Source organism: Myotis nattereri, assembly GCF_964212035.1.
Source record: "Myotis nattereri genome assembly, chromosome: 3".
NCBI lineage: Eukaryota > Metazoa > Chordata > Mammalia > Chiroptera > Vespertilionidae > Myotis > Myotis nattereri.
In genome coordinates this window covers 122626630-122653570 of record NC_138077.1, presented here as the reverse complement: position 1 = coordinate 122653570, position 26941 = coordinate 122626630, and the positions used below count along the sequence as shown (strand labels likewise).

The following is a 26941-nucleotide window of genomic DNA, read 5'->3' as shown; positions in this document are numbered from 1 at the left end:
GGAAGCAGCTAGCACCACTATTATTCTTCCTTGCCCATCTCTGTGGAAACAAGCTCTGAGTGGAGTCAGGATTGGTAAGTGGGCTTCTGAGCTGAGGTGGAAGGCCAGTCACCTGCCCCTGAGGGTGGGTGTCAGAGAGGATGCTTGTCCCCTGCTCCTGGTGGGTTGCACCCCAACCCTAAGGCCTGTGCTGGGTTTTCAAGCACTCACATCCTATACCAGCCTCCGGACTTGGGACACTTCACCTCTCTAAACGTTAGCAACTGAATCTTGAAAATGAGGAAAATCTACCACTTTGCTGAAATTTGCTTTAATGCGGAGTAGGTAGCTATGATTTTCTAATAGAGAATTATCATCAGGTGAAGGGTGGGAACTGTGTGTGGTCCCCAACTGAGTAGGAAAGGCCCAGTGCTGGCTGCCGAGTCTGCAAGTCAGAGCCCTCTCAGCTCTCTGGGTCCTGGCCCTGGATCGCTGATGGATCCTTGACCAGTTCCCACCTGAGTGCTCATGAGACAGTGCTCTTGTCCTCCTGAGAAAAGAAAAGGAAGTACAAGTTTCCGGGTGTTTCAGGGCGAGGGAGACGTGGAGAAATGTCGTTGCCATACTGGCTGGTGTGCTCGGCCTCTGTCCTGTGTTGTAGCCTCACCATGGAGCAGCTGAGCTTGGCCAACACCCGATTCGCAGTGGACCTCTTCCGCACCCTGAAGGACAGCAACCCCTCTGGGAACATCTTCATCTCCCCCATGAGCATTTCCTCAGCGCTGGCCATGGTCTTCCTGGGGGCCAGAGGCACTACCGAGGCACAGATGTCCAAGGTCAGCAGAAACTAACAAAAGGAGTGTGGGTTCCCTGCAAGTCCCTCCTAAAAAGGTGTGCCTGTGAGCTCTTACAGGGAGCTTTAAACACTGTGCTTGTGTGTTCTACAACTACACACGATGAGGCCAGACTTTCAGAAAAGCCCCAAGAACAGTTCATTTATATGCAGGCTTTCAGTCATGATTGAGTTTTTACTGAGCACGTACTATGCGTCAGGCACTGGTTTTTGTTTGGCTGAGGATACAGTGGTGAAGAAAGCTACGAAAGCCCGGGTGGTGTGCTGCTTCTCTTGCAGTGGGCAAATCTTTGAAGGCTTCTCCTCTCACTTCAGATTTTTCACTTTCTGTTTTGCATGCAACTCGCTACTCAGGATTGGTAAGTGGGCTTCTGAGCTGAGGTGGAAGGCCAGACACCTGCACCTGAGGGTGGGTGTCAGAGAGGATGCTTGGCCCCTGCACCTGGTGGGCTGCACCCCAACCCTAAGGCCTGTTCTGCGTTTTCAAACTCTCACATCATCTACCACCCTCAGGACTTGGAACACTTCACCTCTCTAAATGTTAGCAACTGAATCTTAAAAATGAGGAAAATAGATGCCTGCTATGTAATGTTACCTTTCAGCACAAAATAACACAGGGAATGCACCACACTGGAGAAGTTGCGGTGTTGCCTTTTTGAGGGAAGAAGCCCCCATGTGGTTATACACTGTTGAAACCTAGCCCTGTGCCTGGCACAAGTGCCTGTGTGGGTAGGGGGGCCTGAAGCAGAGGAAAGAAGTGAGGTATGGCCGCTGCAGGAACCGGGCCAAGCCCTGGGTGGTATGGCAGGTCCCTGTTACAGGGAGAAGAAGCAGTAATGCCTGGCCTTCCACCTGGCCTTCATGGGTGTGGGGCCCACCACTGTGCTGTGTGGTCTTTGTTGAATTCTGAGAGGGGAACTCTAGCTCTCCTTAAAGTAGAGGAAAGATTACAAGGTGCCAGTAACTGGTCAAGGTCCGGCATTGAATTCAAGTTTATCCATCTCTTCCAGCTGCAAATCTTTTATTTCAGCATTTTATGAATAACCAGTGGTCTTTACCACTGCAGACATGAAAGCACTTTTATATTTCCCAAAACCCACTTTTTATCTTACCCCCTGGGAATAATGATTAGTTGCTTCTTGCAGGGTAATGTCAGCTTCTATTTTGAGGTTTATTCAGGGACTCTATTATCTCAGCAAAAAATAGTTTTAAGGGTTCCCATGCTTTTCCATTAAAGCAGATCTATCATTGCAACTGTGCAAACATTCCCTATCTGAGTGAGTAACTGGACTTTGTACATTGTGTAGGTTTATTCTTTGTGTGTTAAAATAAGGAACCAGCCCAGGACTCATAAAACCACGAAGGGATTCTTGATTTGTAATATGAAAATTAAACTTTTGCTGAATGTTACGTTTATAGATGTTATTTTTAAGTTACTGATGCTGATAGTGTAGTTTAAAAATCTCCTCAATTCTGTAATATCTTTGTGTTCCCACGTAGGGGATGATTCTTAACTTTACTGTTTATTTCTGAGAACTTGCAGTAAAACACTAATTGATACAGAATTTATATATGAATATACCAGTTATGATTTTCTTTGGAGAAAAAGCAGACATAGATAAATATTTAGCCTATTAACCACTTACATTCAAAGGAATATAATTATAAAAAGTTAAATAAAAAGAGCTTTTAATGTAATTATGTTTCACAAAGTGATACATTTTAGATTCTTTATTTTTTTTGTTCTCCAATGAAAGTTTAATAAAGTATTGGGCTGGGAATTATTGATAATTAGTAATAAAAGCATTAATTTAATTTGATAGAAGCAAATGTCAAGGAATCCGTTTCAAAATAAATGGCTATAGAAAGAATGCTTTCTCTATTTTAGACTCTTCACTTCAATGCAGTTAAGGAGATTCATTCAAGTTTTCAGAGTCTGAATGCTGATATCAACAAGCGTGGAGCTCCCTATATTCTGAAACTTGCTAATAAGTTATATGGAGAGAAAACCTATGAGTTCCTCCCGGTGAGTACTTTACATTCACATTCTAAAACTGACGAAACAGTGCAGACATTTTCCAGCACAATCAAGTCACAGAAGTCAGTTTTTATTTTTATAAACATTCAGAAAAAGATACAGAATTAAACAGATGGCAGTATCCCCAGTAATGATTCAATTTCATTTGACAGTCTTCACAGGAAAAGATAGCCCCTGGCTGTGTTACTAAAGCAAGAGCAAATTCCATAATTCACTTCCAGGAACAATCAGTGTATACTTACTTATGAAAATGTCAGCCAAAAGTCAGAAAAGAATTGGTAAATTTTATGTGAGACCAAAACTACTGAACTGTACACTTAAAATGATTAAGGGGTAAATTTAGTGTTATGTGCTTTTTACCATAATGCAAAAAGTGCAAGGGTTAGAAATTTTTTGTTACAATGAAATTTATGTCTTTTAGGACAATTTCTATTGCTTTTAAGGATTTTAGAAAACCATTTCTGTATGTAATAGGAGTTTTGTGGGGGTTTTTTTTCTTCATTTTAAACAGGAGTTCTTAGCTTCAACCCAGAAAATGTATGGTGCTGAACTGGCCAGTGTAGATTTTCAGCGAGCCTCTGAAGATGCAAGAAAGGTGATAAACGAGTGGGTCAAAGGGCAGACTGAAGGTGAGAGAGTGGGCTGAATGTAGGCATTCATTACACACTGGCCGTTCCTTTCCTCCTTCCACTTTCCCGGCCTGCAGATGATTCCCTGCCCTTTTCCTCTGTCCTCACCCTCTTGCTGGGGCTGAACTCTGCCACTGCCCAGTGCCCGACAGCCTTTAAATGTGGAAATTCCTCAAAGTAGGAAGTTCAACATGCTTTCACTGAAGCAGCTAAATATTTTCCCCATAAATTCACAAAACCACATTTTAAAATTAAAACTAACATTGAATGTAGGATAAAAAGGATAAACCTTTGAGGGAAATCCATCCTGGCCCAGATTATGGAAAAGAATCTATACTAATAAAAGGGTAATATGCTAATTAGACCAGATGTCTTCTGGACGTCCTTTCAGACTAAGCCGCAGTGGCTGCGAGGGCCAAGGAGGGCTGGCAGCCAAGGCGACTGTAGTAGCAACCACAGCAGCGGGGTGATGGGGGTGGCGCCTTTCCCTGATTGGCCTGGTCGCCTCCCGCAGGAAGCGGGCCTAAGCCATCAGTAGGACATCCCCTGAGGGCTCCCGGACTGTGAGAGGGGGCAGGCTGGGCTGAGGGGACTGCCCAGTGCATGAATTTTCATGCACCAGGCCTCTAGTCCTATATAAAAGCCTAATATGCTAAGCGTGGGTCATCAGGTCGGTCGTCTGTTCAACCAAAGCATAATATGCTAGTGATATGCTAAGGCCACCCAATTGCTCCTTATGCTATGCACTGTCCACCAGGGGGCAGACACTATGACCAGTAAGTTAGCTTGCTGCTGGTGTCTGGCCAATCAGGATTGAGCATAACAGGCCGGACACGCTCTGGTGCCTTCTCCTGGTCCCTTCCTGGCAGGCCAACCTCCCGCATCTCTCCCCAGCCCCAATCGTACACCTGTGGGGTCCCTCGGCCTTCCGTATGCCCTCTTACAATCCAGCACCCCTTGGGGGATGTTGGAGAGCTGGTTTTGGCCCGATCCCACTCAATGCAGGAGCTGCTCCATGGTGGTCAGTGCATTCCCACAGGGGGAGTGCCACTCAGCCAGAAGCCGGGCTCACAGCTAGCAGTGCTGCGGCGGTGGCAGGAGACCCTCCCACCTCTGTGGCAGTGCTAGGGATGTCTGACTGACCACTTAGTCCCACTCCCTGGATTGTGAGAAGGCGCTGGCCAGGCTGTGGGACACCACGTCCCTCCTGCCAGTGCACGAATTTTGTGCACGGGTTCTCTAGTCTATAATAATAAAAGTGTAATATGCTAATTAGACCAGATGACCTTCCTTACGAAGCTGCAGTGGCAGTCACTGAGGTAGCCGCGGCAGCAGGCGCTGAGCCCCTTGCACGATTTTCGAGCATCGGGCCTCTAGTACTCTCATACATGTGACACACACTGCGGTGGCCATTAGTGTTTTGGCAAATGTCTTGTCTAAGCTGTCAGGGGTGGCTCCATCTCAGCTGTTTCTCCATTAAACTCTCTCTAACCTTGTCAAGATCTGCTTCAATGCACCTACCCAACACCTATCTCCCATCCAAGGCATTCTTCATGGCCATGCTGCGGTCACAGGGTAACTGGTGTTTCAGAGGACTAACTGTCCTAGCCTTCGGATATCTGTGAAAATATTTTCTGTGAGAGCAGCTTCCACTTAGAGGCTTTGAAGAAGTAATTTATTTAAAAATCATTTTCATTAAGAAATATTTTTTATGCCTCCTAAAGAATGGCCATTCACAAAAGAAGGCTCATTGTTTCTCATACAATGCAGAAAAGATTGTCCTGTTTTTAACTTTTAAACCCTTTAGTTCATTTATTTAAAATCAAATCACACTGGAAGGGCTTCCCTAACTTAATACATTAATGGGAATTAAATAAAAACTATGAATTTAAATTGCATTTCAATGCAATTGAAAAATGGAATGCTAATATGTGAATTTTAAAAAAAAAACTTACTTTATTTCTTTAGGGAAAATTCCAGAATTGTTGGCTGCAGGCATGGTTGATAATATGACCAAACTTGTGCTAGTTAATGCCATCTATTTCAAAGGAAACTGGCAGGAGAAATTCAGTCAAGAGGCCACAACCGATACTCCTTTCAGATTGAATAAGGTGAGGTGATGTAATTATAAAATTGCTCCTTGCTCTAAGAGAATGCAGATAATACTGTGAGTGACTTGGTTTTTTCAACTGTTCAGAAAGACACAAAAACAGTGAAAATGATGTATCAGAAAAGCAAATTTCCATTTGGCTACATCGAGGACCTTAAGTGCCGGGTGCTGGAGCTGCCTTACCAAGGCAGGGACCTCAGCATGGTCATCCTGCTGCCAGATGACATCGAGGACGACGCCACAGGTCTGAAGAAGGTAATGCCTCCCACACTCATGCTTCATGTTTCCTTCTAACAGATCGGTTCAGACTGTGTGTATGTGGTGTGGTAGTAGGTCATCAATGTTTGCTACTCTGAAGCCCTAAGATTAACTTTTGAGCCACTGTCAGTGTATGGTTGTGGTGGGGGACGTTTAAGAATCTATATTAAATGTAACATGTCAGTGGCAGCTCACAGGAATTTTCTTAAATGAACTTTAGAGGAAAGTGCATTAAACTTAGAATTATATTATTGAAACAAATTTATTAAAATTAAACATCCCAAAACATTTATACTAGGTAGCTTCAACTTGTACAATGTGATCCCATTATAATACTGCTCATTCTCATCACAATTCATATAGACTGTGAATTAAATTTCTCACAGCTACGTGGTAGAAAAGACCCATATGACACACTAGCTTGAAAGCTAAGCCTATTTTCTCATATGAACTTTGTATGATGTTTCCATTTTATTTCAGTTAAAGGCGAAGACATTTCTTGTCAGGCTAGGACAAGGCAAAACTGTGAAGAATATGGTTTTCCTTAGTGTCTCTAGCCTGCTGTGTGGTTTTTCTCTACCCTCTCCCTAACCAAACTTGTTATCAGTAAGAGGTCCAATATTAATTATTGGCATGTATAAAGTATGTATTAAAATCAGTATGATCCTTCTTTTAATTGTATTTTCATATTTGTCTCTCCTCTGAGTATAAAAAAAATTCTCCAGCCTCATAAAAGAGATAATCAGCATCAGTAGAACAAGGGGAATGATGGGTCCATTCTAGTCCAATAGTGGTAGTAATATGTCAATGATAATAGCTGACATTCTTGTGGCTCTTACTAGTACTGTGTGCCAAATGCTTTGCATACATTAAGTCATTTAATGCTCACAACAAGGCTATAAGGTAGGTACTATCATTAACCCTCTCCCAATTTTAGAACTAGTCCCTTTTCTATTTTTACCCACAAGCTAAATCTATTAGACATTACTTCAGCACAGTGAGTTCACAGATAACCACAGTGCTCAGTAGGGTTCAGAATAGAAGAAATAGAAAAAAAATTTCGAGTTTTACCTTGTATCAATCAACCAGTTAAAGTAATAACAGTCATCATGGCCTATCACAGTAAAACAGTGTGGTAGGGGTTTAGGAAAGCCTGGGTGGATGGATGGTTGGGCGGTGGATGGATGGGTAGTTGAAGCCTCTGATGTCCAAAGTCCCTGTTACTAGGGCCCTTGATGGCTTGGACCACAGCTCTGTTCTATTATCACCAGTTGCTGAAAAGAAATGAAATCCTCCAAATGGAATCTATTTTGGTACAGAACGTGAAGGAAACTAATTAGCAACTGATAACATCAATCCATTCATGTAAATAATGTGTATTGCCTTGCTTATGTGGAATAGTTCTCACCTCTTCTTTTGCCCTTTCTCATTTCAGATCGAAGAACAATTGACCCTGGAAAAACTGCATGAGTGGACCAAACCTGAGAATCTGAGTTCCATTGAAGTCAACGTCCACCTGCCCAAGTTCAAGCTGGAAGAGAGCTACAACCTCAACTCTCACCTGGCCAGTCTAGGTATAGAGGATCTCTTTAATAGCAAGGCTGATCTGTCTGGCATGTCAAGAGCCAGAGATCTTTTTATATCAAAAATTGTCCACAAGTCATTTGTAGAAGTTAATGAGGAGGGGACAGAGGCAGCAGCTGCCACAGCCGGAATTGCCACCTTCTGCATGCTCATGCCAGAGGAAAATTTTGTGGCCGACCATCCATTCATTTTTTTCATTCGACACAATCCCTCAACTAACATCCTGTTCTTAGGCAGACTTTCTTCCCCTTAGAGACTGTGGAAATCCAAGTCCCAGCTTAGACTTTATTACTGGCCCTTTCAATAGTTATAGTTTTCATATATCTTCTACAATAAATCTACCACCCCAAAACAAATCTCTAATTTCCTTTGTAATGTCAACTTTGTTGGCTGTTTACACCCATTAACTTTGGCATAAGTATCTATTTTCGTTTCTTTATACTGAAAAATGTAGTGATTGCTTTTGAATGCATCAATCAGATATGTAGATTCTTGACAGTGTAGTAAACTAAGAAACTGCTGTACTCTCTTGATAGCCATGAGAAAAATTATAGTACTGTAATTTATTTCACAGATAGACTTCTGGAAGCTATGATAGAGAGACAGTCATTGTTGAAGGGAGGCTTAAAAGCAGACATTCAATAGAAATATAGGAGAGCAGCCCAATTAAGGGTTGGATTATGAAGATAAATTTGCCTTGGCCAGAGTTTCTGACCCTTTGTTTCACAGGATTAGCATTCTGTTATAGCCCCTCTTATTTCAAACAATTAAAGAGCTTATTTTCCTTTATCTGCCTGGTTTGTAGTTTGTGTGGGATCACAAGGAGTAAAGAAGTAATTGTCTTATCTTAAAAGTTGACATGAAACTACAACAAGAGAAGTGAAGTAGGGGAGACTGTTAACCTAGAGGGGGTGCAAGGATCACACTGTTACCAGCTTCTTGTGTGTTTTCTGATAAGGGCTCTTGATTTCCATCATCTAGTCCAGACTGTGATAGCAATGGGATGGCTTTTTGCAATGCTGGGTGGGGGAGGGGCTCTGTGATCAATATAAACTTTAGTCAAATGCACTCCTTGGAATGGGGCTTGAAATGCTGCATTTTCTTGCTCCCACAAAGCTGGTGGGCTGGCTAATTACGTTTCCCAAGATTCTGCTAGCCAGACTGATCTCAGTCCTCTACTTGTTTCTATCTGATCTCAGAAAAAACAGGACGAATGGGGCTCTTGGACTGACAATACTGACATCCATGATGATAGTCAGTGGCTCCATGAAAAAAGGAAGAAGATTAGCAAATTTGTTGACAAGCTTTCCTTCCTTTTTTTCTTAAAATACTTACTGTCACCTACAACATTTAATGTTCTCTTAGCTATAGGAAAAACAAGAAAAGCAAGTCACTGCATTCTGTAATCCTTCTCTTAGGGCTCTTATGCTAAAATCTACTCAGTGATTTAGAGTAAATTGTGTTAATCAGGTAGAAACTGAACTGCAGGGCCCCATGCAACTCTGCTCAAGTCCTTCTTTTTATATGTGAGGGAGCAGGCTCATGGACTACAAATAAATTATTGAAGGTGAAAACAACTAGTAAATTTCAGAGCAGAAACTAGAATTCAATAAATATTTTTTGTGGAGAACATCTAATTCTTGTAATGGTGAACTAGATAACTCAGACCTTTTAACACAACCAAAAAACCAAACCAAGCAAGCCTGAGCCCAAAGGCAAGGGAGCTGCCATGATTATGAAGTACTCAGCAATCTTAGGTAAATTGGTGACTATGGAAACTGGGGCCACTTTTTCCCAGTTCAAGGCCAGGCAGGCAGAATTTTGGCCTGTCAAGTATGGGGGTCCCATTGTGACCCTGTGCTTTCATTTGGCAACATTAGAACTACACTCTAGGAGTATGACTGAAACAGCACAGAATGCAGCCCTGATGTAAGTCCTTGGACAGTCCCCCAAATTCCAGTCCCTGGAACTGGATTACATCTATTCTGGTTTGCTACTATCCAGAGGCATATGGAAAAAGCAAACAAAAATCATCCCTATGGAAAGATTACCCATAAACCTCAAATCCTACATAATAGAAGCCTAATATGCAAATTGTTCCCTTGGGTGGTGTTTTGACTGGGAGTTCTCCTGGGAGACCAGTAGTTCGACTGATGGCTATGACGTGCGCTGACCACCAGGGGACAGCACGGACATGGTGGTCTTTGGCCATGTAGTGCTGGCAGTAGGCAGCAGTGGAGGTGCTGCTGCTCTGATGGGCCTTGATGAGAGCAAGAGCAGGACCAAGGCAGGATAGTGGAGCAGGTGAGTGAGCGACACCAGGCCAAGACAGGTTCAACCAGCTGAAATGGCGGTGTGGGAGAGGGGAGCATGCAGAGCCTCCGCCCAGCTCCCAGGTGCTGAAGGTTTCTGAAAGGGCAAATAGCAATATTAAAATATTTCTTCTAATTATTCCCCTTTCTATGTGCATGAATCAGTGCACCAGGCAACTAGTTATTTTTATAATCAGCTTTGTAAGTACACTATTTAGCACATAATCAAAGATAAGTGGGATGGGTGAGGAGCTATGACAACATGAATAAAAATTAGCATGAAAAAACAGATAATGCAAACAAGTACAGGGGCTCTAAATATTGCAATAAGCACACACAAATTATAAAAACAACACTGTTTTATCAAGTTGATAAAAACCAAGATTAAACATTTCAGCAGATAACTAAAAATTTAAAAATACTGCATATTTAAATAAAAATGAAATAAAGCCCAGTCAGGTATGGCTCAGTGGTTGAGCACTGAACTATGAACCAGGAGGTTACGGTTTGATTCCCAGTCAGGGCACAAGCCTGGGTTATGGGCTCTACCCCCAGTTGGGGTGTGCAGAAGGCAGACAACCAATGATTCTTTCTCATCACTGATGTTTCTATTTCTCCCTCCCTCTCCCACTTTCTCAAAAAGAATTTTAAAATATTTTTTTTAAAAAGAACAAAAATGAAATAGAAATCCTAGAATTCAAAATATAACACATGAAAAACTAAATAGATAAATTTACAAACAAATTAAACAGGAAAAAAAGTGGATTGTCAGACCAGAAAAAAATTACCCATAATTTCTCCCAGAAAGACAATTATAATGAATAAAGCCTAGAAAGACAAAAGAATGGAAAATATAAAAGAAAGGATAAGAATAGTTAAAATAGTCAGTAAGAAGATGTTTAACAGGAAAAGATAAGGCAAAAGACAATATGGTGCAGAATAATATTTAAAGATCTAACATTCAAAATGTGTATTCTAAAACTTATATGCTAAAACATTAATTCACAGATTTTAGAAATCCTACTCACCCCCCAAGCAGGATACTACAAAGAAATCCATTTCTACTCACATTCCACTGAAACTACAGAAAACCGAAGAGATGATCATGAAAGATATAAAAACAGCCAAAGAAAAAAGACAAAGTACCCTCAGAGAAGCAACAGTTAGAAGGACAACACATAAATCAACAGAAGTTAAGATAACCAGAGATTACAGACTGATTTAACATGCTGAAAAAGCATCACCTAAACTCCTGCCAATCCAGAATTATTCTATACCCAGGAAAAATATTCCTTAAGATATAATCAGACAAACAAAAACTGAGACAAAAATAATTCTAGAGAATACTATTTATGCAAATGGAACATAAGAGTTATAAGAAAAGAACAAGAGCAAGAAAAAATTTAAATATAAATTTAAATAAATATTGACCATATAAAACAAAAGTAATGTCTGCGGAATTTCAAACATACACAAAATTAAAATAAAGCATACCATAGATGCTGGGGAAGACAAATAGAGGTAACATTTCTGGAGTCCTTGCATTTTCTGTGAAGAGAATAAATGTACAATTACCATCACTAGCTGATTAATGACAGTTTGGTCAACAGAGTGCATCTACCATGGTGGTCCCACAAGATCATAATGGAGCTGAAAATTTCTTATTGCCTGGTGATGTTATAGCCACCATAACACTATAGTGCAAGGCATTAATTACTTGTTTGTGGTGACGCTGGTGTAAACAAACCTACTGCACTGCCAGTCACAGAATAGTATACATATACAGTTATGCACAGTACATGATATTTGATAATGATAGTAAATGTAGTTATTATACTATAACTTTTATCATTGTTTTAGAATGGGTAATATTTCTATTTATGAAAGAACAATGTACTTAAAACAGTATGGAATGTTACAATGGCAGCAGCCACATACATTCTGTGTTTATTGTGTTTCTTGATTGAATCATTTTCTCTTGTGCTGGACTTAATCTCATGCTGTTTTTTACTGGAATATGCTGTACAGAGTTTTGGCTTAGAAACAATAGGCTCACTACTTTGCCTAGGTCTAGAGTAGACTGTACTGTCTAGGTTTGTCTAAGTGCACTTTATGATGTTTGCACTACAACAAACGTGCCTAACAACATGTTTCTTAAAACATATCCCAAAGATAGGTGGCACATGTCTGTACAATTATGTTAGAATTTGATAAGTCGGGGTTGCATTTCGTACTGTCTAAGGTAACCAAAAGAAGAATAGTGAAAGGGTTTCTAACTTCCATAATAAACCAAAGAGAAAAAAGAAAAATAAATTACACAACCAATGCAAAAAGGGGAAAGAAAAAAGAGACACAGAACAGGAATGACAAATAGCAAAATATTACATTAAATCCCAAATATTTAAGTAATTATTTAAATGTGAAATGACTAGCCTTAGCTGGTTTGGCTCAGTGGATAGAGTGTTGGCCTGTGGACTGAAAGGACCCAGGTTTGGTTCCTATCAAGGACACTTGCCTGGGTTACAGACTCCATCCCCAGTAGGGGGTGTGCAGGAGGCAGCTGATCAATGATTCTCTCATCATTGGTGTTTCTCTCTCTCCCTCTCCCTTCCCTTCCTCTCTGAAATCAATATTTTTAAAAAAATGTGAAATGACTATATATTCCAGTGAAAAGGCAAAAATAGATAGGCTAGATTGAAAAAAATATTGTATGGTGGCTACAGAAAATATATCTATAACATAAAAGTAAATGTAGCTGTGATTATTAAGTAAAGTAAGTTTTCCTGTAAAAGTGATAAAGACAGATACTTCATATGGCAAAAAGATTCAGATCACAAGGAAAATGTAACAATTCTAAATTTGTATGCGCCCAATAATAAGCCATCAAAATTATACAAAAAAAAAGAGAAAAAAATTAAAGGAGAAATTAGTTGGCAATTTGACAAGATAAAAACGTATGTTGCCATCACTTATTCAGAATTTAATGAAGATCCTAGCTGATATGGTAACTCCAGAAAATAAAATACATAATAATTTGAAAGTAAGAGCAAACCTTATAATATTTCAGATGAATACTTCCATCTAAAGTCTAAATTACTAGAATTTAAAAGTGAGTTAAGTAAGGCATTGCTGGTTACAAGTACAATTTACACGGCTAATTTGTATTTCTACGAGTTATAAAGTTTTAAAAATGTTTTAAAAAGCATTTATAATGATGTAAAAAAGTGTTCAAATGCCTAGGAATAAGTTCAATAAAATATGTTAAGAAATTCTATACAGAAAACTGTAATCATTATTGAGAGAAAATGAAGAAGCTCTAAATAAATGGAAAGCTATACCATGGTCATGATTCATTATTGAAATGTCAATTGATCTACATAATCAATGCATTTTCAATTAAAAAAACAGTTTTGCCCTAGCTGGTTTGGCTTGGTGGATAGAGCGTCGGCCTGCAGACTGAAGGGTCACGGGTTTGATTCCAGTCAAGGGCACATGCCTGGGTTGCGGGCACGATCCCCAGTGTGGGGCATGCAGGAGGCAGCCAATCAATGATTCTCTGTCAACATTGATGTTTCTATCGCTCTCTCCCTCTCCCTTCCTCTCTGAAATCAATAAAAATATATTTTAAAAAAACAGTTTTTATTTGTTTTGTATTTGGTGAAACATGGCAAGTGATTCTAATATTATATAACAAGGTAAAAGGCCAAGAATATCCAAGACAATCTTGAAGAATCAGATGACATACTAATAGAATAACAACTTATTCTAAAGCTGCGGATATAAGATAAACTGGGTTCTTGTGCAAAGATGGTTAGAAATGGAACAAAACAGAGAGCCCAGCAATATGAACCCTGCTTTCTGATGAGCATCATCCCAGTTTGCTCAAAACAGCCTGTTTAAGTCTCTTGTTCTATAGCAATAATTAGCAATGCTCCATTTTACTCTCAAAATGTAATCAATTTGAATAATAAATCCTATGGCCACCATATTTCTGACAAATGTGGTACTTCAAAGTTGGAAGTGAAGGGAGGCAATTTTTAATAAATTGTTCTGGAACGTTTGAGAACCATATGGAAAAATGTTAAAGTTGATTTGTGCATTAAACCAGTCAGATGGATAGTAGACTTAATTGTGAAAGCAAAACAATAAAGCTTTTAGAAGAAAATATAAAACTATATCATCATGTACTTGTGGAGAGAATGATTTCTTAGCAGGACACACACACTAACACACACACACACATACTTTTTGTTAGATTTGTTCCTAAACATTTGACATTTTTTATGTAAATTGAACCAAAAAAATTGTAAGAACTTCGAATAGATCATGAAGAGAATGGAAAGGCAAGCTTCAGGACAGTCAAGGAAGACCAGCCCCCCAAGGAAGGGTGACATCCAAGACAATGTCCCCAAAGGCAGGACTGCCATTCTAGACCATTTCCCACTTTGTTATTTCCCAGGTGTGAACCCTGACACAAAAGATACCTACTAAAAAGGGCTCAAAGTAAGAAACAACAACTAAAGGAGCAAACAAGCGAGGAGCAGAGCAGAGCTGTCCACCTACAGGGAGAGGGCTGCCTGGCCCTTGCAGCTGTGCTCCCTTCACAGCGTGCTGTGTCACCATAAACCTTCCTTCTTCACTGCATCCAAATTCGAAATTCCTGCTGACATTGAATTGGCACCAATGCCCGTCAGTTGACACAGGCTACCACTAAAAAATACATATGGAAGGCAGCCAGACTTTGTGAAGTCACACTTTGGGAGAACTGGTTTCCAAATATATTCAGATTTTTTATATACCAGAATCACAGCCTCAGGTTACCTACTAGGTGTATCAGTTAATAATGCAGATTTTTTTCAATCGATGGAGTTACACATATGTTGATATATATGCAATGTGATACGTATGCTATTTTGTTGTATTGAAAGCAAGCTTCAAAACTTCACATGTCAAATTTGCTGAAGGTGTTAACATCATAGATATTTTTAAGCTTAAAAATATCAAATTTTGTGCCAAAAAAAGAGCATTTGTGGGGAGTCTTAATTCATTACTTTATTTTGAAGAAAAAGTTATCATACACTTTGGGAAGCTTATCGTGAACATGTTCCATCACAAGATACTTGTGAACGCTGGTTTAAATGCTTTAAAAGTGATTATTTCGATTTGAAAGACAAAGAACTTCCAGGTCAACCGAAAAAGTTTGAAGACCAACAATTGCAAACATTATTCGAAACTCAAAAACAACTTGCAGAAAGATGAAACATTGCTCAGCAAACAATTTCTGATCATTCACAAGCAATGGCAAAGATTTTGCAGTGGTTCTCAACCTGTGGGTCGCGAACAATGAAAATACACCATGCATATAAGATATTTACATTTTGATTCATAAAAGTAGCAAAATTACAGTTATGAAGTAGCAACAAAAATAATTTTATGGTTGGGGGTCACCACAACATGAGAAACTGTATTAAAGAGTCACGGCATTAGGAAGGTTGAGAACCAATTTAAAGGAAGGAAAATGGGAGCCACATCAATTGAACGAAAGACAAATGGAAAACCGAAAAGTCATCAGTAAAAAGTTGCTTCAATGGCATGAAAGGAAGTCTTTTTTGCATCGAATTGTGACTGGTGATGAAAAGTGGATTTATTTTGAGAATCCCAAACACACAAAATCATGGATTGATCCAAGTCAAACATCAACATGGACTGCAAGGCCAAATTGCTTAGGAAAGAAGACAATGCTCTGCCTTTGGTGGGATCAGGAAGGTGTGGTATATTACGAGCTTCTAAAACCAAGTGAAACCATTAATACTGATCGCTACTGACAAAAAATAATCAATTTGAACCACGCTTTGATCATGAAACGACCAGAATGGGCCAGAAGTCATGGCAAAGTAATTTTGCTTCATGATAACGCACCGTCACACACTTCAAAACCAGTTAAAGAAACATTAAAAGATCGTGCCTGGGGAGTATTAACCCATCCGCCATTTTCACCAGACCTTGCTCCTTCAGTTTACCACAGTTCTGATCAATGGCACATCCACTTTCTGAAGAGCACTTCAAAATATATGCAGAAGTGGAAAATTGGGTCTCTGAATGGTTTGCCTCAAAACAAGACGAGTTCTATTGGGATGGTATCCACAAATTACCTGAAAGATTGGGGAAATGTGTAGTTAGTGATGGACATTACTTTGAATAAAGCACTTTTGATGTTTCTCTTGAAATTATGGTGTTTTCTTTCATTACAAAATCTGCATTATAAAAAAAATCTGCATTAATAGCTGATACAGATCCCTAGAAATCGGAAGCATTTGACACCACACCACATGGGACCTGGGAAGCACTCAGTCTGTCAGGAGGCATGCAGGGGTGAAGGCAAAGCCTTCTGGAATTCTTGCAAGAAGGAATAAGCAATCAAAACAACAATGTGGTACCATCTCAGAATGGCTATCATCAACAAATCAACAAACAACAAGTGCTGGCGAGGATGTGGAGTAAAAGGAACCTTTGTGCACTGCTAGTGCGAATGCAGACTGGTGCAGCCACTGTGGAGAACAGTATGGGGTTTCCTCAAAAAAGTAAAAATGGAACTCCCATTTGACCCAGTGATCCCACTTCTAGGAATATATCCCAAGAAAACTAGAAACACCAATCAGAAAGGACATATGCACCCCTATGTTCATAGCAGCACACTTCACCATAGCTAAGATTTGGAAACAGTTTAAGTGCCCATCAGCAGATGAGTGGATTAAAAAACTGTGGTACATCTACACAATGGAATACTATGCGGTGGTAACAAAGAAGGAGTTCTTACCATTTGCAACAGCATGGATGGAAATGGAGAGCATTATGCTAAGTGAAATAAGCCAGTCATAGAAAGATAAATATGAAATGATCACACTCATTTGTGGAATATAATGAACAACATAAACTGATGAACAAAAACAGATCCAGAGACAGCGAAGCCTCCATCAGACTGTCAAACCTCAGAGGGAAGGTAGGGGAGGGTTGGGGTAAAGGGTAGAGATCAAGCAAAGGACTTATATGCTAGCATATAGGCCTAACCAATGGACACAGACAACAGGGGGGTGACGGCATGAGTTGGGGGGTGGGGGGTAAGGTGGGGGTAAGGACACATATGTAATAACTTAATCAATAAAAAAAAAATTAAAAAAGAAGGGATGGGCAAGGCAGGATAGGTACACGAGGTTTAAATTAGGCAGTTTAAATAATTTGGGGGCTATGAGCTGGTCTCTATTGGTTTAGTACCTGTGCGGGGGTAGTTTTGAGTAGGGGGACTATTGGCTTGGCCTGTAAGAGTTTGATAAAGGAGATATTTGAGAATGTGGTCACTGAATTTATATCAAAGGTACACTCTCAGGGGCAACAGGGGGCCATTTGTTATCTCTAGGAATTAGTGCTGGTAGAAGCATTCTCTCCAGGATCAAGGCCCCAACTACCAGAGCATGGAAAACACAGAAAATAAGAAAATACAGTCAGTACAATCCCCCTGGCTCTCCAAAGAGAAAGAAGATACCTACCAAGAAGGACTCTTGGTGGCTAAATAGACTCAAATTTATAAGACAGACCCTTGTAGCCATTTTTATAGGAGGGGTGGGGGGGGCCTACCAGGAGGGCACTTCAAGGAGAAGACTGCAGTGAGCTGCCTGCCTGCACTGTGTTCCTGCATCTGAGCCAGCCCTCAGAAAGGAGTCCCGAGAATATGTTTTAATCTTTAAGACTGAGGCTTTCCCCATTCAATTGGAACTGTGCACTTCTATCCTTACTAGTGTCCCGGTGCAAAAAATTCATGCACAGGGGAACAGGGAGTCCAGCCCAGCCTGCACCCTCTCCAATCGGGGACCCCTTGGGGGATGTTCAACTGCTGGTTTAGGCCAAATCCCTGTGGTCTAAAACCAGCAGTTGGACATCCCTCTCGCAATCTGGGACTGTTGTTTCCTAACAGCTCACCTGTCTACCTGCCTAATTGCCCCTAACTGCCCTCCCTTGCTGGCCTGATCTCACCCCAACTACCCTCCCCTACCTGCCTGATCTCACTCCCAACTGCTCTCCCCAGCCCGCCTGATTGCCCTCACTACCTCTGCCTGCCTCATCATCCTTAACTGCCCACCCCTGCCTCCCCATCGCACCCCCAACTGCCTTCCCCTGCTGACCTATTTGTTTCTGATTGGTTGGTTTCTATGCCAGTCAGGGTGAAAAGCTCCACCTCCTAGGCAACAATTGGCTCATTACAGTTCACCCAGATTTGGTTCTGATTGGTTGGTTTTTTGCCAGTCAGCAGCTTTGGGCCTATCTCAGGGCCTGATCAGAGAGGCGGGGCTGATCAGCAGCCCTGGTGGAGGCTCCAAGACAAAGAGAAAGAGAAGGACAGCTGCTGGCCAAGCTCGGAGAGAAAAAGAGAGGCAACAGCTGATCAACAGCTGCAACGGAAGCTGCGGATCAGACCCTGCCCCTCTCTCCTGGTCTCTCTCCCGGCCTGCTCGGCAGCCCCTTAAGCAGTCAGTGCTGGGTCGCTGTGCTCCAACCAGCACTGATTGCACAGGAAAACAAAACCAATTGGAACATATAGATGAGATTCAAAGGGGCTAGTTTGCCCTGTAAGAGGTGATACATTATGTCGTCTCAGTGATTCACACTTAGGCAAGACCTAGGCCATCAGGTCCTTGCCAGACAACTGAGTTCACCTAGACTCAAAAAGGTGCTCATCTCCTGAATAGGGCACTGCATGGAGGTCATCCTCATCTAGGCTTGTACTGGCAGTGCCTGCACTCCAGCTGCGCCTTCCCTGCTGCCCCACCCTCCTCCTTCCGCAGCTCCACCGGAGCACCCAGCCTCCCAGCACCGCCTTTCTTTGCCCCCCTCTTCCCGCCCCAACCACCCCCCCCCACCCCATTCCTCCTCCTGCTGGTGCAAAGCTGCACCACCTCAGGGACTATATAAGGGCGGTGCTTGCTCTGCAGGCATCTTCAGATCCAGAGCCCCTCCCAGACAGCAAGCAACGGGTGAGTTCTGGGCACCAAGCCCATTAGGGAAGTGGGACTGAGAGAGCAGGGGCTGCCCAAGGCAGGATCTGCCAGCTGCTTACTCCTGGCTCCGCCCTGACCTTCCGTGGCCTGGGTACCCACAGCCTCTGATCTTTTGCTGGGATTGCTGCCTGTACTGCTCATCTGAGAGGGAGACAATACCAGAAACACCCCCCAACCAACCAACTAATCCCAGGAGCCAGGGCAGGCCTGTGATGGACTGGCTTTGTGGCTGGAAACCAAAGGCAAGCCTGAGATCATAATATTTTTATTTATTTCTCAACTCCCTGCTTCCCAGAGCAGTTTGTGACAGTTTTTAGGCAGCCCAGGGGGTATAGTTTTTCATTGCTGCAGAGAGATGGAGGGAACTAGGGAGAAAGGAGGGAGGGAGGGACAGAGGGAGGGAGGGAGAGAGAAAGGGAGGGAGGAGGGGGGGGAGGCCAATGTGATCCTAGAGGTTACTTTCCAGTAACAACAGTGGCAATTTAATGTATTACTTATAGGGAAGCAGCTAGCACCACTATTTTTCTTCCTTGCCCATCTCTGTGGAAACAAGCTCTGAGAGGAGTCAGGATTGGTAAGTGGGCTTCTGAGCTGAGGTGGAAGGCCAGTCACCTGCCCCTGAGGGGTGGGTGTCAGAGAGGATGCTTGTCCCCTGCTCCTGGTGGGTTGCACCCCAACCCTAAGGCCTGTGCTGGGTTTTCAAACTCTCACATCCTATACCAGCCTCAGGACTTGGGACACTTCACATCTCTAAACGTTAGCAACTGAATCTTGAAAATGAGGAAAATCGATCACTGCTGAAATTTGCTTTAATGTGGAGTGGGTAGCTATGATTTTCTAATAGAGAATTATCATTTCAGGTGAAGGGTGGGAAATGTGTGTGGTCCCCAACTGAGTAGGAAAGGCCCAGTGCTGGCTGCCGAGTCTGCAAGTCAGAGCCCTCTCAGCTCCCTGGGTCCTGGCCCTGGGTCGCTGACGGATCCTTGACCAGTTCCCACCTGAGTGCTCATGAGACAGTGCTCTTGTCCTCCTGAGAAAAGAAAAGGAAGTACAAGTTTCCGGGTGTTTCAGGGCGAGGGAGACGTGGAGAAATGTCGTTGCCATACTGGCTGGTGTGCTCGGCCTCTGTCCTGTGTTGTAGCCTCACCATGGAGCAGCTGAGCTTGGCCAACACCCGATTCGCAGTGGACCTCTTCCGCACCCTGAAGGACAGCAACCCCTCTGGGAACATCTTCATCTCCCCCATGAGCATTTCCTCAGCGCTGGCCATGGTCTTCCTGGGGGCCAGAGGCACTACCGAGGCACAGATGTCCAAGGTCAGCAGAAACTAACAAAAGGAGTGTGGGTTCCCTCCAAGTCCCTCCTAAAATGGTGTGCCTGTGAGCTCTTACAGGGAGCTTTAAACACTGTGCTTGTGTGTTCCACAACTACACACGATGAGGCCAGACTTTCAGAAAAGCCCCAAGAACAGTTCATTTATATGCAGGCTTTCACTCATGATTGAGCTTTAACTGAGCACATACTATGCGCCAGGCACTGTTTTTTGTTTGGCTGAGCATACAGCGGTGAAGAAAGCTATGAGAGCCCGGGTGGTGTTCTGCTTCTCTTGCAGTGGGCAAATCTTAAGGCATCTCCTCTCACTTCAGATTTTTCACTTTCTGTTTTGCATGCAACTCGCTACTCATTAATAGATGCCTGCTATGTAATGTTACCGTTCAGCACAAAATGACACAGGGAATGCACCACAGTGGAGAAGTTGGCGGTGTTGCCTTTTTGAGGGAACAGGCCACCATGTGGCTATATACTGTTGAGACTTAGCCCTGTGCCTGGCACAAGTGCCTTTGTGGGTAGGAAGGACTGAAGGAGCGGAAGGAAGTGAGGTATGGCGCTGCAGGAACCGGGCCAAGCCCTGGGTGGTATGGCAGGTCCCTGTTACAGGGAGAAGAAACAGTAATGCCTGGCCTTCCACCTGGCCTTCATGGGTGTGGGGCCCACCACTGTGCTGTGTGGTCTTTGTTGAATTCTGAGAGGGGAGCTCTAGGTCTCCTTGAAAGTAGGAGAAAGATTACACGGTGCCAGTAACTGGGGAAGGTCCAGCCTTGGATTCAAGTTTCTCCATGTTTATTCAAGTTTCTCCATGTTTATTTAAGTTTCTCCATGTTTATTCAAGTTTCTCCATGTTTATTCAAATTTCTCCATGTTTATTCAACTTTATCCTAGTTTATTCAAGTGTTCCAGCTGCAAATCTTTTATTTCAGCATTTTATGAAAAACCAGTGGTCTTTACCACTGCAGACATGAAAGCACTTTTATATTTCCCAAAATCCACTTTTTCTTTTACCCCCTGGTAGTAATGATTAGTTGCTTCTTGCAGGGAATGTCAGCTTCTGTTTTTAGGTTTATCCAGTGACTGTTTTGCCTCAGCAAAAAATAGTTTTAAGGGTTCCCCTGCTTTTCCATTAAAGTAGATCTATCATCACAACTGTGCAAACATTCCCTATCTTGGTGAGTAACTGGACTTTGTATATTGTGTAGGTTTATTCTTTGTGTGTTAAAATAAGGACCCAGCCCAGGACTCATAAAACCACGAAGGGATTCTTGATTTGTAATATGAAAATTAAATTTTTGCTGAATGTTAAGTTTATAGATGTTATTTGTAAGTTACTGATGCTGATGGTGTAGTTTAAAAATCACCTCAATTCTGTAATATCTTTGTGCTCCCACATAGGGGATGATTCTTAATTTTATTGTTTATTTCTGAAACTTTCAGTAAAACTCTATTTGATACAGAATTTATATATGAATATACCAGTTATGATTTTCTCTGGAGAAAAAGCAGACATAGATAAATATTTAGCCTATTAACCACTTACATTCTTTGGACTATAATAATAAAAAAGTGATATAAAAAGAGCTTCTAATGTAATTATGTCTCACCTAGCTATAAATTTTAGATTCTCTATGCTTTTGTTCTCCAATGAAAGTTTAATAAAGTATTGGGCTGGGAATTATTGATAATTAGTAATAAAAGCATTAATTTAATTTGATAGAAGCTAATGTCAAGGAATCCGTTTCAAAATAAATGGCTACAGAAAGACTGTTTTCTCTATTTTAGACTCTTCACTTCGATGCAGTTAAGGAGATTCATTCAAGTTTTCAGAGTCTGAATGCTGATATCAACAAGCGCGGAGCTCCCTATATTCTGAAACTTGCTAATAGGTTATACGGAGAGAAAACCTATGAGTTCCTCCCGGTGAGTACTTTACATTCACATTCTAAAACTGACGAAACAGTGCAGACATTTTCCAGCACAATCAAGTCACAGAAGTCAGTTTTTATTTTTATAAACATTCAGATATAAAATACAGAATTTAAACAGATGGCAGTATCCCCATTTAGGATTTGATTTCATTTGATAATCTTCACAGGAAAAGATTGACCCTGGCTGTGTTACTAAAGCAAGAGTGAATTCCATAATTCACTTCCAGGAACAACCAGTGTATACTTACTTATGAAAATGTCAGCCAAAAGTCAGAAAAGAATTGGTAAATTTTATGTGACACCAAAACTACTGAACTGTACACTTAAAATGATTAAGGGGTAAATTTAGTGTTATGTGTTTTTTTTTACCATAATGTAAAAAGTGTAAGGGTTAGAATTTTTTTGTTACAATGAAATTTATGTCTTTTAGGACAATTTCTATTGCTTTTAAGGATATTAGAAAACCATTTCTATATGTAATTGGAGTTATTCATGTTTGTTTCCTTATTTTTTTTACCTTTTTTGTCTTAAACAGGAGTTCTTAGCTTCAACCCAGAAATTGTATGGTGCTGAACTGGCCAGTGTAGATTTTCAGCGAGCTTCTGAAGATGCAAGAAAGGTGATAAACGAGTGGGTCAAAGGGCAGACTGAAGGTGAGAGAGCGGGCCGAATGTAGGCATTCATTACACACTGGCCGTTCCTTTCCTCCTTCCACTTTCCCGGCCTGCAGATGATTCCCTGCCCTTTTCCTCTGCCCTCACCCTCTCGCTGAGGGTAAACTCTGCCACTGCCCAGTGCCAGACAGCCTTTAAAAGTGGAAATTCTCAAAGTAGGAAGTTCAACATGCTTTCACTGAGGCAGCTAAATATTTTCCCCATAAATTCACAAAACCACATTTTAAAATTAAAAGTAGCATTGAATGTAGGATAAAAAGGATAAAGCTTTAAGGAAAATCCATCCTAGCCCCGATTATGGAGAAGAATCCTATATAATAAACGCCTAATATGCTAAGTGCCATGTTATCTGTTCAGTCATCTGTTCGACCAATCAAAGCATAATGATATGCTAAAGCCACTCAACTGCTCACTATAACAGGCACTGACCATCAGGGGGCAGACGCCCCAACCTGTTGGTTAGCTTGCTGCTGGGGTCTGGCCATTCGGAACTGAGCAAGATGGGCTGGCCAGGCCCTGGTGCCCTCCTGCGATTCCTCCCTGCCTGGCCAACATTCCACATCCATCTCCAACTCCGAGAGTGCACCAGTGGGGTCTTTTGGCCTGGCCTATGCCCTCTCACAATCCAGGACCCCTCGGGGGATGTTGGAAAGCTGAGTTTGGCCCAATTCCACTCAATGCAGGAGCTGCTCTTTAGTGATCAGCCCGAAGCCTGGCTCACAGCTGGCGAGTGCAGTGGCAGTGGTGGGAGCCTCTCCCGCCTCCACAGTAGCACTAGAGATGTTCCACTGAAGCATTATCACTAATTATGTCCCACGAAAATTCAGGGTTCCCTAAGCTGGCAGTCATACATCCACTGAGGGCTCCAGGACTGTGAGAGGGCACAGGCTGGGCTGAGGATCCCTCTGTCCCTGGAGTGCACGAATTTTGTGCACCGGGCTTCTAGTCTTCTATAATAATAAAAGCGTAATATGCTAATTAGACCAGATGACCTTCAAGACGAAGCTGTGGTGGCGGATGCTGAGCCCTTTGCACGAATTTCCTGCATTGGGCCTCTAGTATTCTCATACTTGTGACACAAACTGCTGTGGCCATTAGTATTTTCGCAAATGTCTTGTCTAAGCTGTCAGGGGTGGCTCCATCTCAGCTGTTTCTCCATTACAACTCTCTCTAACCTTGTCAAGGTCTGCTTCAAGGCACCTACCCAACACCTATCTCCCATCCAAGGCATTCTTCATGGCCATGCTGCAGTCACAGGGTAACTGGTGTTTCAGAGGACTAACTGTCCTAGCCTTCGGATATCTGTGAAAATATTTTCTGTGAGAGCAGCTTCCACTTAGAGGCTTTGAAGAAGTAATTTATTTAAAAATCATTTTCATTAAGAAATATTTTTTATGCCTCCTAAAGAATGGCCATTCACAAAAGAAGGCTCATTGTTTCTCATACAATGCAGAAAAGATTGTCCTGTTTTTAACTTTTAAACCCTTTAGTTCATTTATTTAAAATCAAATCACACTGGAAGGGCTTCCCTAACTTAATACATTAATGGGAATTAAATAAAAACTATGAATTTAAATTGCATTTCAATGCAATTGAAAAATGGAATGCTAATATGTGAATTTTAAAAAAAAAACTTACTTTATTTCTTTAGGGAAAATTCCAGAATTGTTGGCTGCAGGCATGGTTGATAATATGACCAAACTTGTGCTAGTTAATGCCATCTATTTCAAAGGAAACTGGCAGGAGAAATTCAGTCAAGAGGCCACAACCGATACTCCTTTCAGATTGAATAAGGTGAGGTGATGTAATTATAAAATTGCTCCTTGCTCTAAGAGAATGCAGATAATACTGTGAGTGACTTGGTTTTTTCAACTGTTCAGAAAGACACAAAAACAGTGAAAATGATGTATCAGAAAAGCAAATTTCCATTTGGCTACATCGAGGACCTTAAGTGCCGGGTGCTGGAGCTGCCTTACCAAGGCAGGGACCTCAGCATGGTCATCCTGCTGCCAGATGACATCGAGGACGAGACCACAGGCCTGAAGAAGGTAATGGCTCCACTCTCATGCTTCATGTTTACTTCTAACAGATCGGTTCAGAGATTGTGTAAGTTGTGTGGTAGTAGCCCATCAATGTTTGCTACTCTGAAGCCCTATGATTAACTTTTCGGGGACTGTCAGTGAACAGTTGTTGTGGGGACATCTAAGAATCTATATGAAATTTAACATGTCAGCAGCAGCTCACAGGAATTTTCTTAAATGAACTTTAGAGGAAAGTGCATAAAAATTAGAATTGTTTTATTGAAACAAATTTATTAAAATTAAACATCCCAAAACATTTATACTAAGTAGCTTCAACTTGTACAATGAGATCCCATTATTACACTGCTCATTCTCATCACAATTCATATAGATTGTGAATTAAATTTCTAACAGCTATGTGGTAGAAAAGACCCATATGACACACTAGCTTGAAAGCTAAGCCTATTTTCTCATATGAACTTTGTATGATGTTTCCATTTTATTTCAGTTAAAGGCGAAGACATTTCTTGTCAGGCTAGGACTAGGCAAAACTGTGAAGATTATGGTTTTTCATTAGTATCTCTAGCCTGTTGTGTGTTTTTTGTCTACCCTCTCCCTAACCAAATTTGTTATCAGGAAAAGGTTCAATATTAATTATTGGCATGTATAAAGTATGTATTAAAATCAGTATGTTCCTTCTTTTAATTGTATTTTCATATTTGTCTCTTCCCTGATTATAAAGAGAATGTCTCCAGCCTCATAAAAGAGATAATCAGCATCAGTAGAACAAGGGGAATGATGGGCCCATTCTAGTCCAATAGTAGTAGTAATATGTCAATGATAATAGCTGACATTCTTGTGGCTCTTACTAGTACTGTGTGCCAAGTGCTTTGCATACATTAAGTCATTAATGCTCACAACAATGCTATAAGGAAGGTACTATCATTAACCCTCTCCCAATTTTAGATGAGGGACTAGTCCCTTTTCTTTTTTTACCCACAAGCTAAATCTATTAGACATTACTTCAGCTCAGTGAATTCACAGATAACCACAGTGCTCAGTAGGGTTCAGAATAGAAGAAATAGAAGAAAAATTTTGAGTTTTACCTTGTATCAATCAACCAGTTAAAGTAATAACAGCCATCATGGCCTATCACAGTAATCCAGTGTGGTAGGGGTTTAGGAAAGCCTGGGTGGATGGATGGTTGGGTGGGTGGATGGATGGGTAGTTGAAGCATCTGAGTTCCAAAATCCCTGTTACTTGGGTCCTTGCTGGTTGGAACACAGCTCTGTTCTATTATCACCAGTACCTGAAAAGAAATGAATCCTCCAAATAGAACCTATTTTGCCCCAAAACATGAAGGAAACTACACTGAGTGGCCAGATTATTATGACCACCCCATCAGTATCATGAAGTGAATTAGTTATTCAAATAATAATATTAGTAAAATCTTGAGAGAATTTGCTTAGGAAGTTTTCAATATCCAGTATTTTTGGAAGTGTCAATGAAATATTGATGGTGGTCATAATAATCTGGCCACTCAGTGTAATTAGCACCTGATAACATGAGTCCATTCACGTAAATAATGTTTATTGCCTTGCTTATGTGAAATAGTTCTCACCTCTTCTTTTGCCCTTTCTCATTTCAGATGGAAGAACAATTGAATCTGGAAAAACTTCATGTGTGGACCAAACCTGAGAATCTGCGTTCCATTGAAGTCGAAGTCCACCTGCCCAGGTTCAAGCTTGAAGAGAGCTACGACCTCAGTTCTCACCTGAAAAGCCTGGGTACAGAGGATCTCTTTAATCCCAAAGCTGATCTGTCTGGCATGGCAAGAGCCAGCGATCTTTTTGTATCAAAAATTGTCCACAAGTCTTTTGTGGAAGTAAATGAGGAGGGCACAGAGGCAGCGGCTGCCACAGCCGCCATTATTGCCAACTGCATGTATATCCCAGCGGAAAATTTTGTGGCCGACCATCCATTCATTTTTTTCATTCGACACAATCCCTCAACTAACATCCTGTTCTTAGGCAGACTTTCTTCCCCTTAGAGAGTGTGGAAAACCAAGTCGAGCTCAGAGCTGTATCACTGGCCCGTTCAAAGATGTATGAAAATTATATATCTTCTGCAATCAATCTACCACCCCAAAAATATCTCTAACTTCTTTTGTAAT

At 41.5% G+C, this 26941-nt stretch overlaps 1 protein-coding gene across 1 annotated transcript; it reads left to right on the top strand.

The window, feature by feature from the left end:
• Nucleotides 1–26818, top strand: LOC308515473 (uncharacterized protein; the record flags this gene model as incomplete). Its single annotated transcript, XM_081086038.1, is given in 14 exon segments — nt 1–74; nt 641–815; nt 2721–2858; nt 3382–3499; nt 5468–5610; nt 5697–5864; nt 7303–7701; nt 7705–7721; nt 19955–20129; nt 21928–22065; nt 22609–22726; nt 24399–24541; nt 24628–24795; nt 26417–26818. Coding segments are annotated over 13 exon segments (2295 nt in total). The 5' UTR covers nt 1–74; nt 641–647.
• Between the last annotated feature and the right edge of the window lie 123 nt (nt 26819–26941).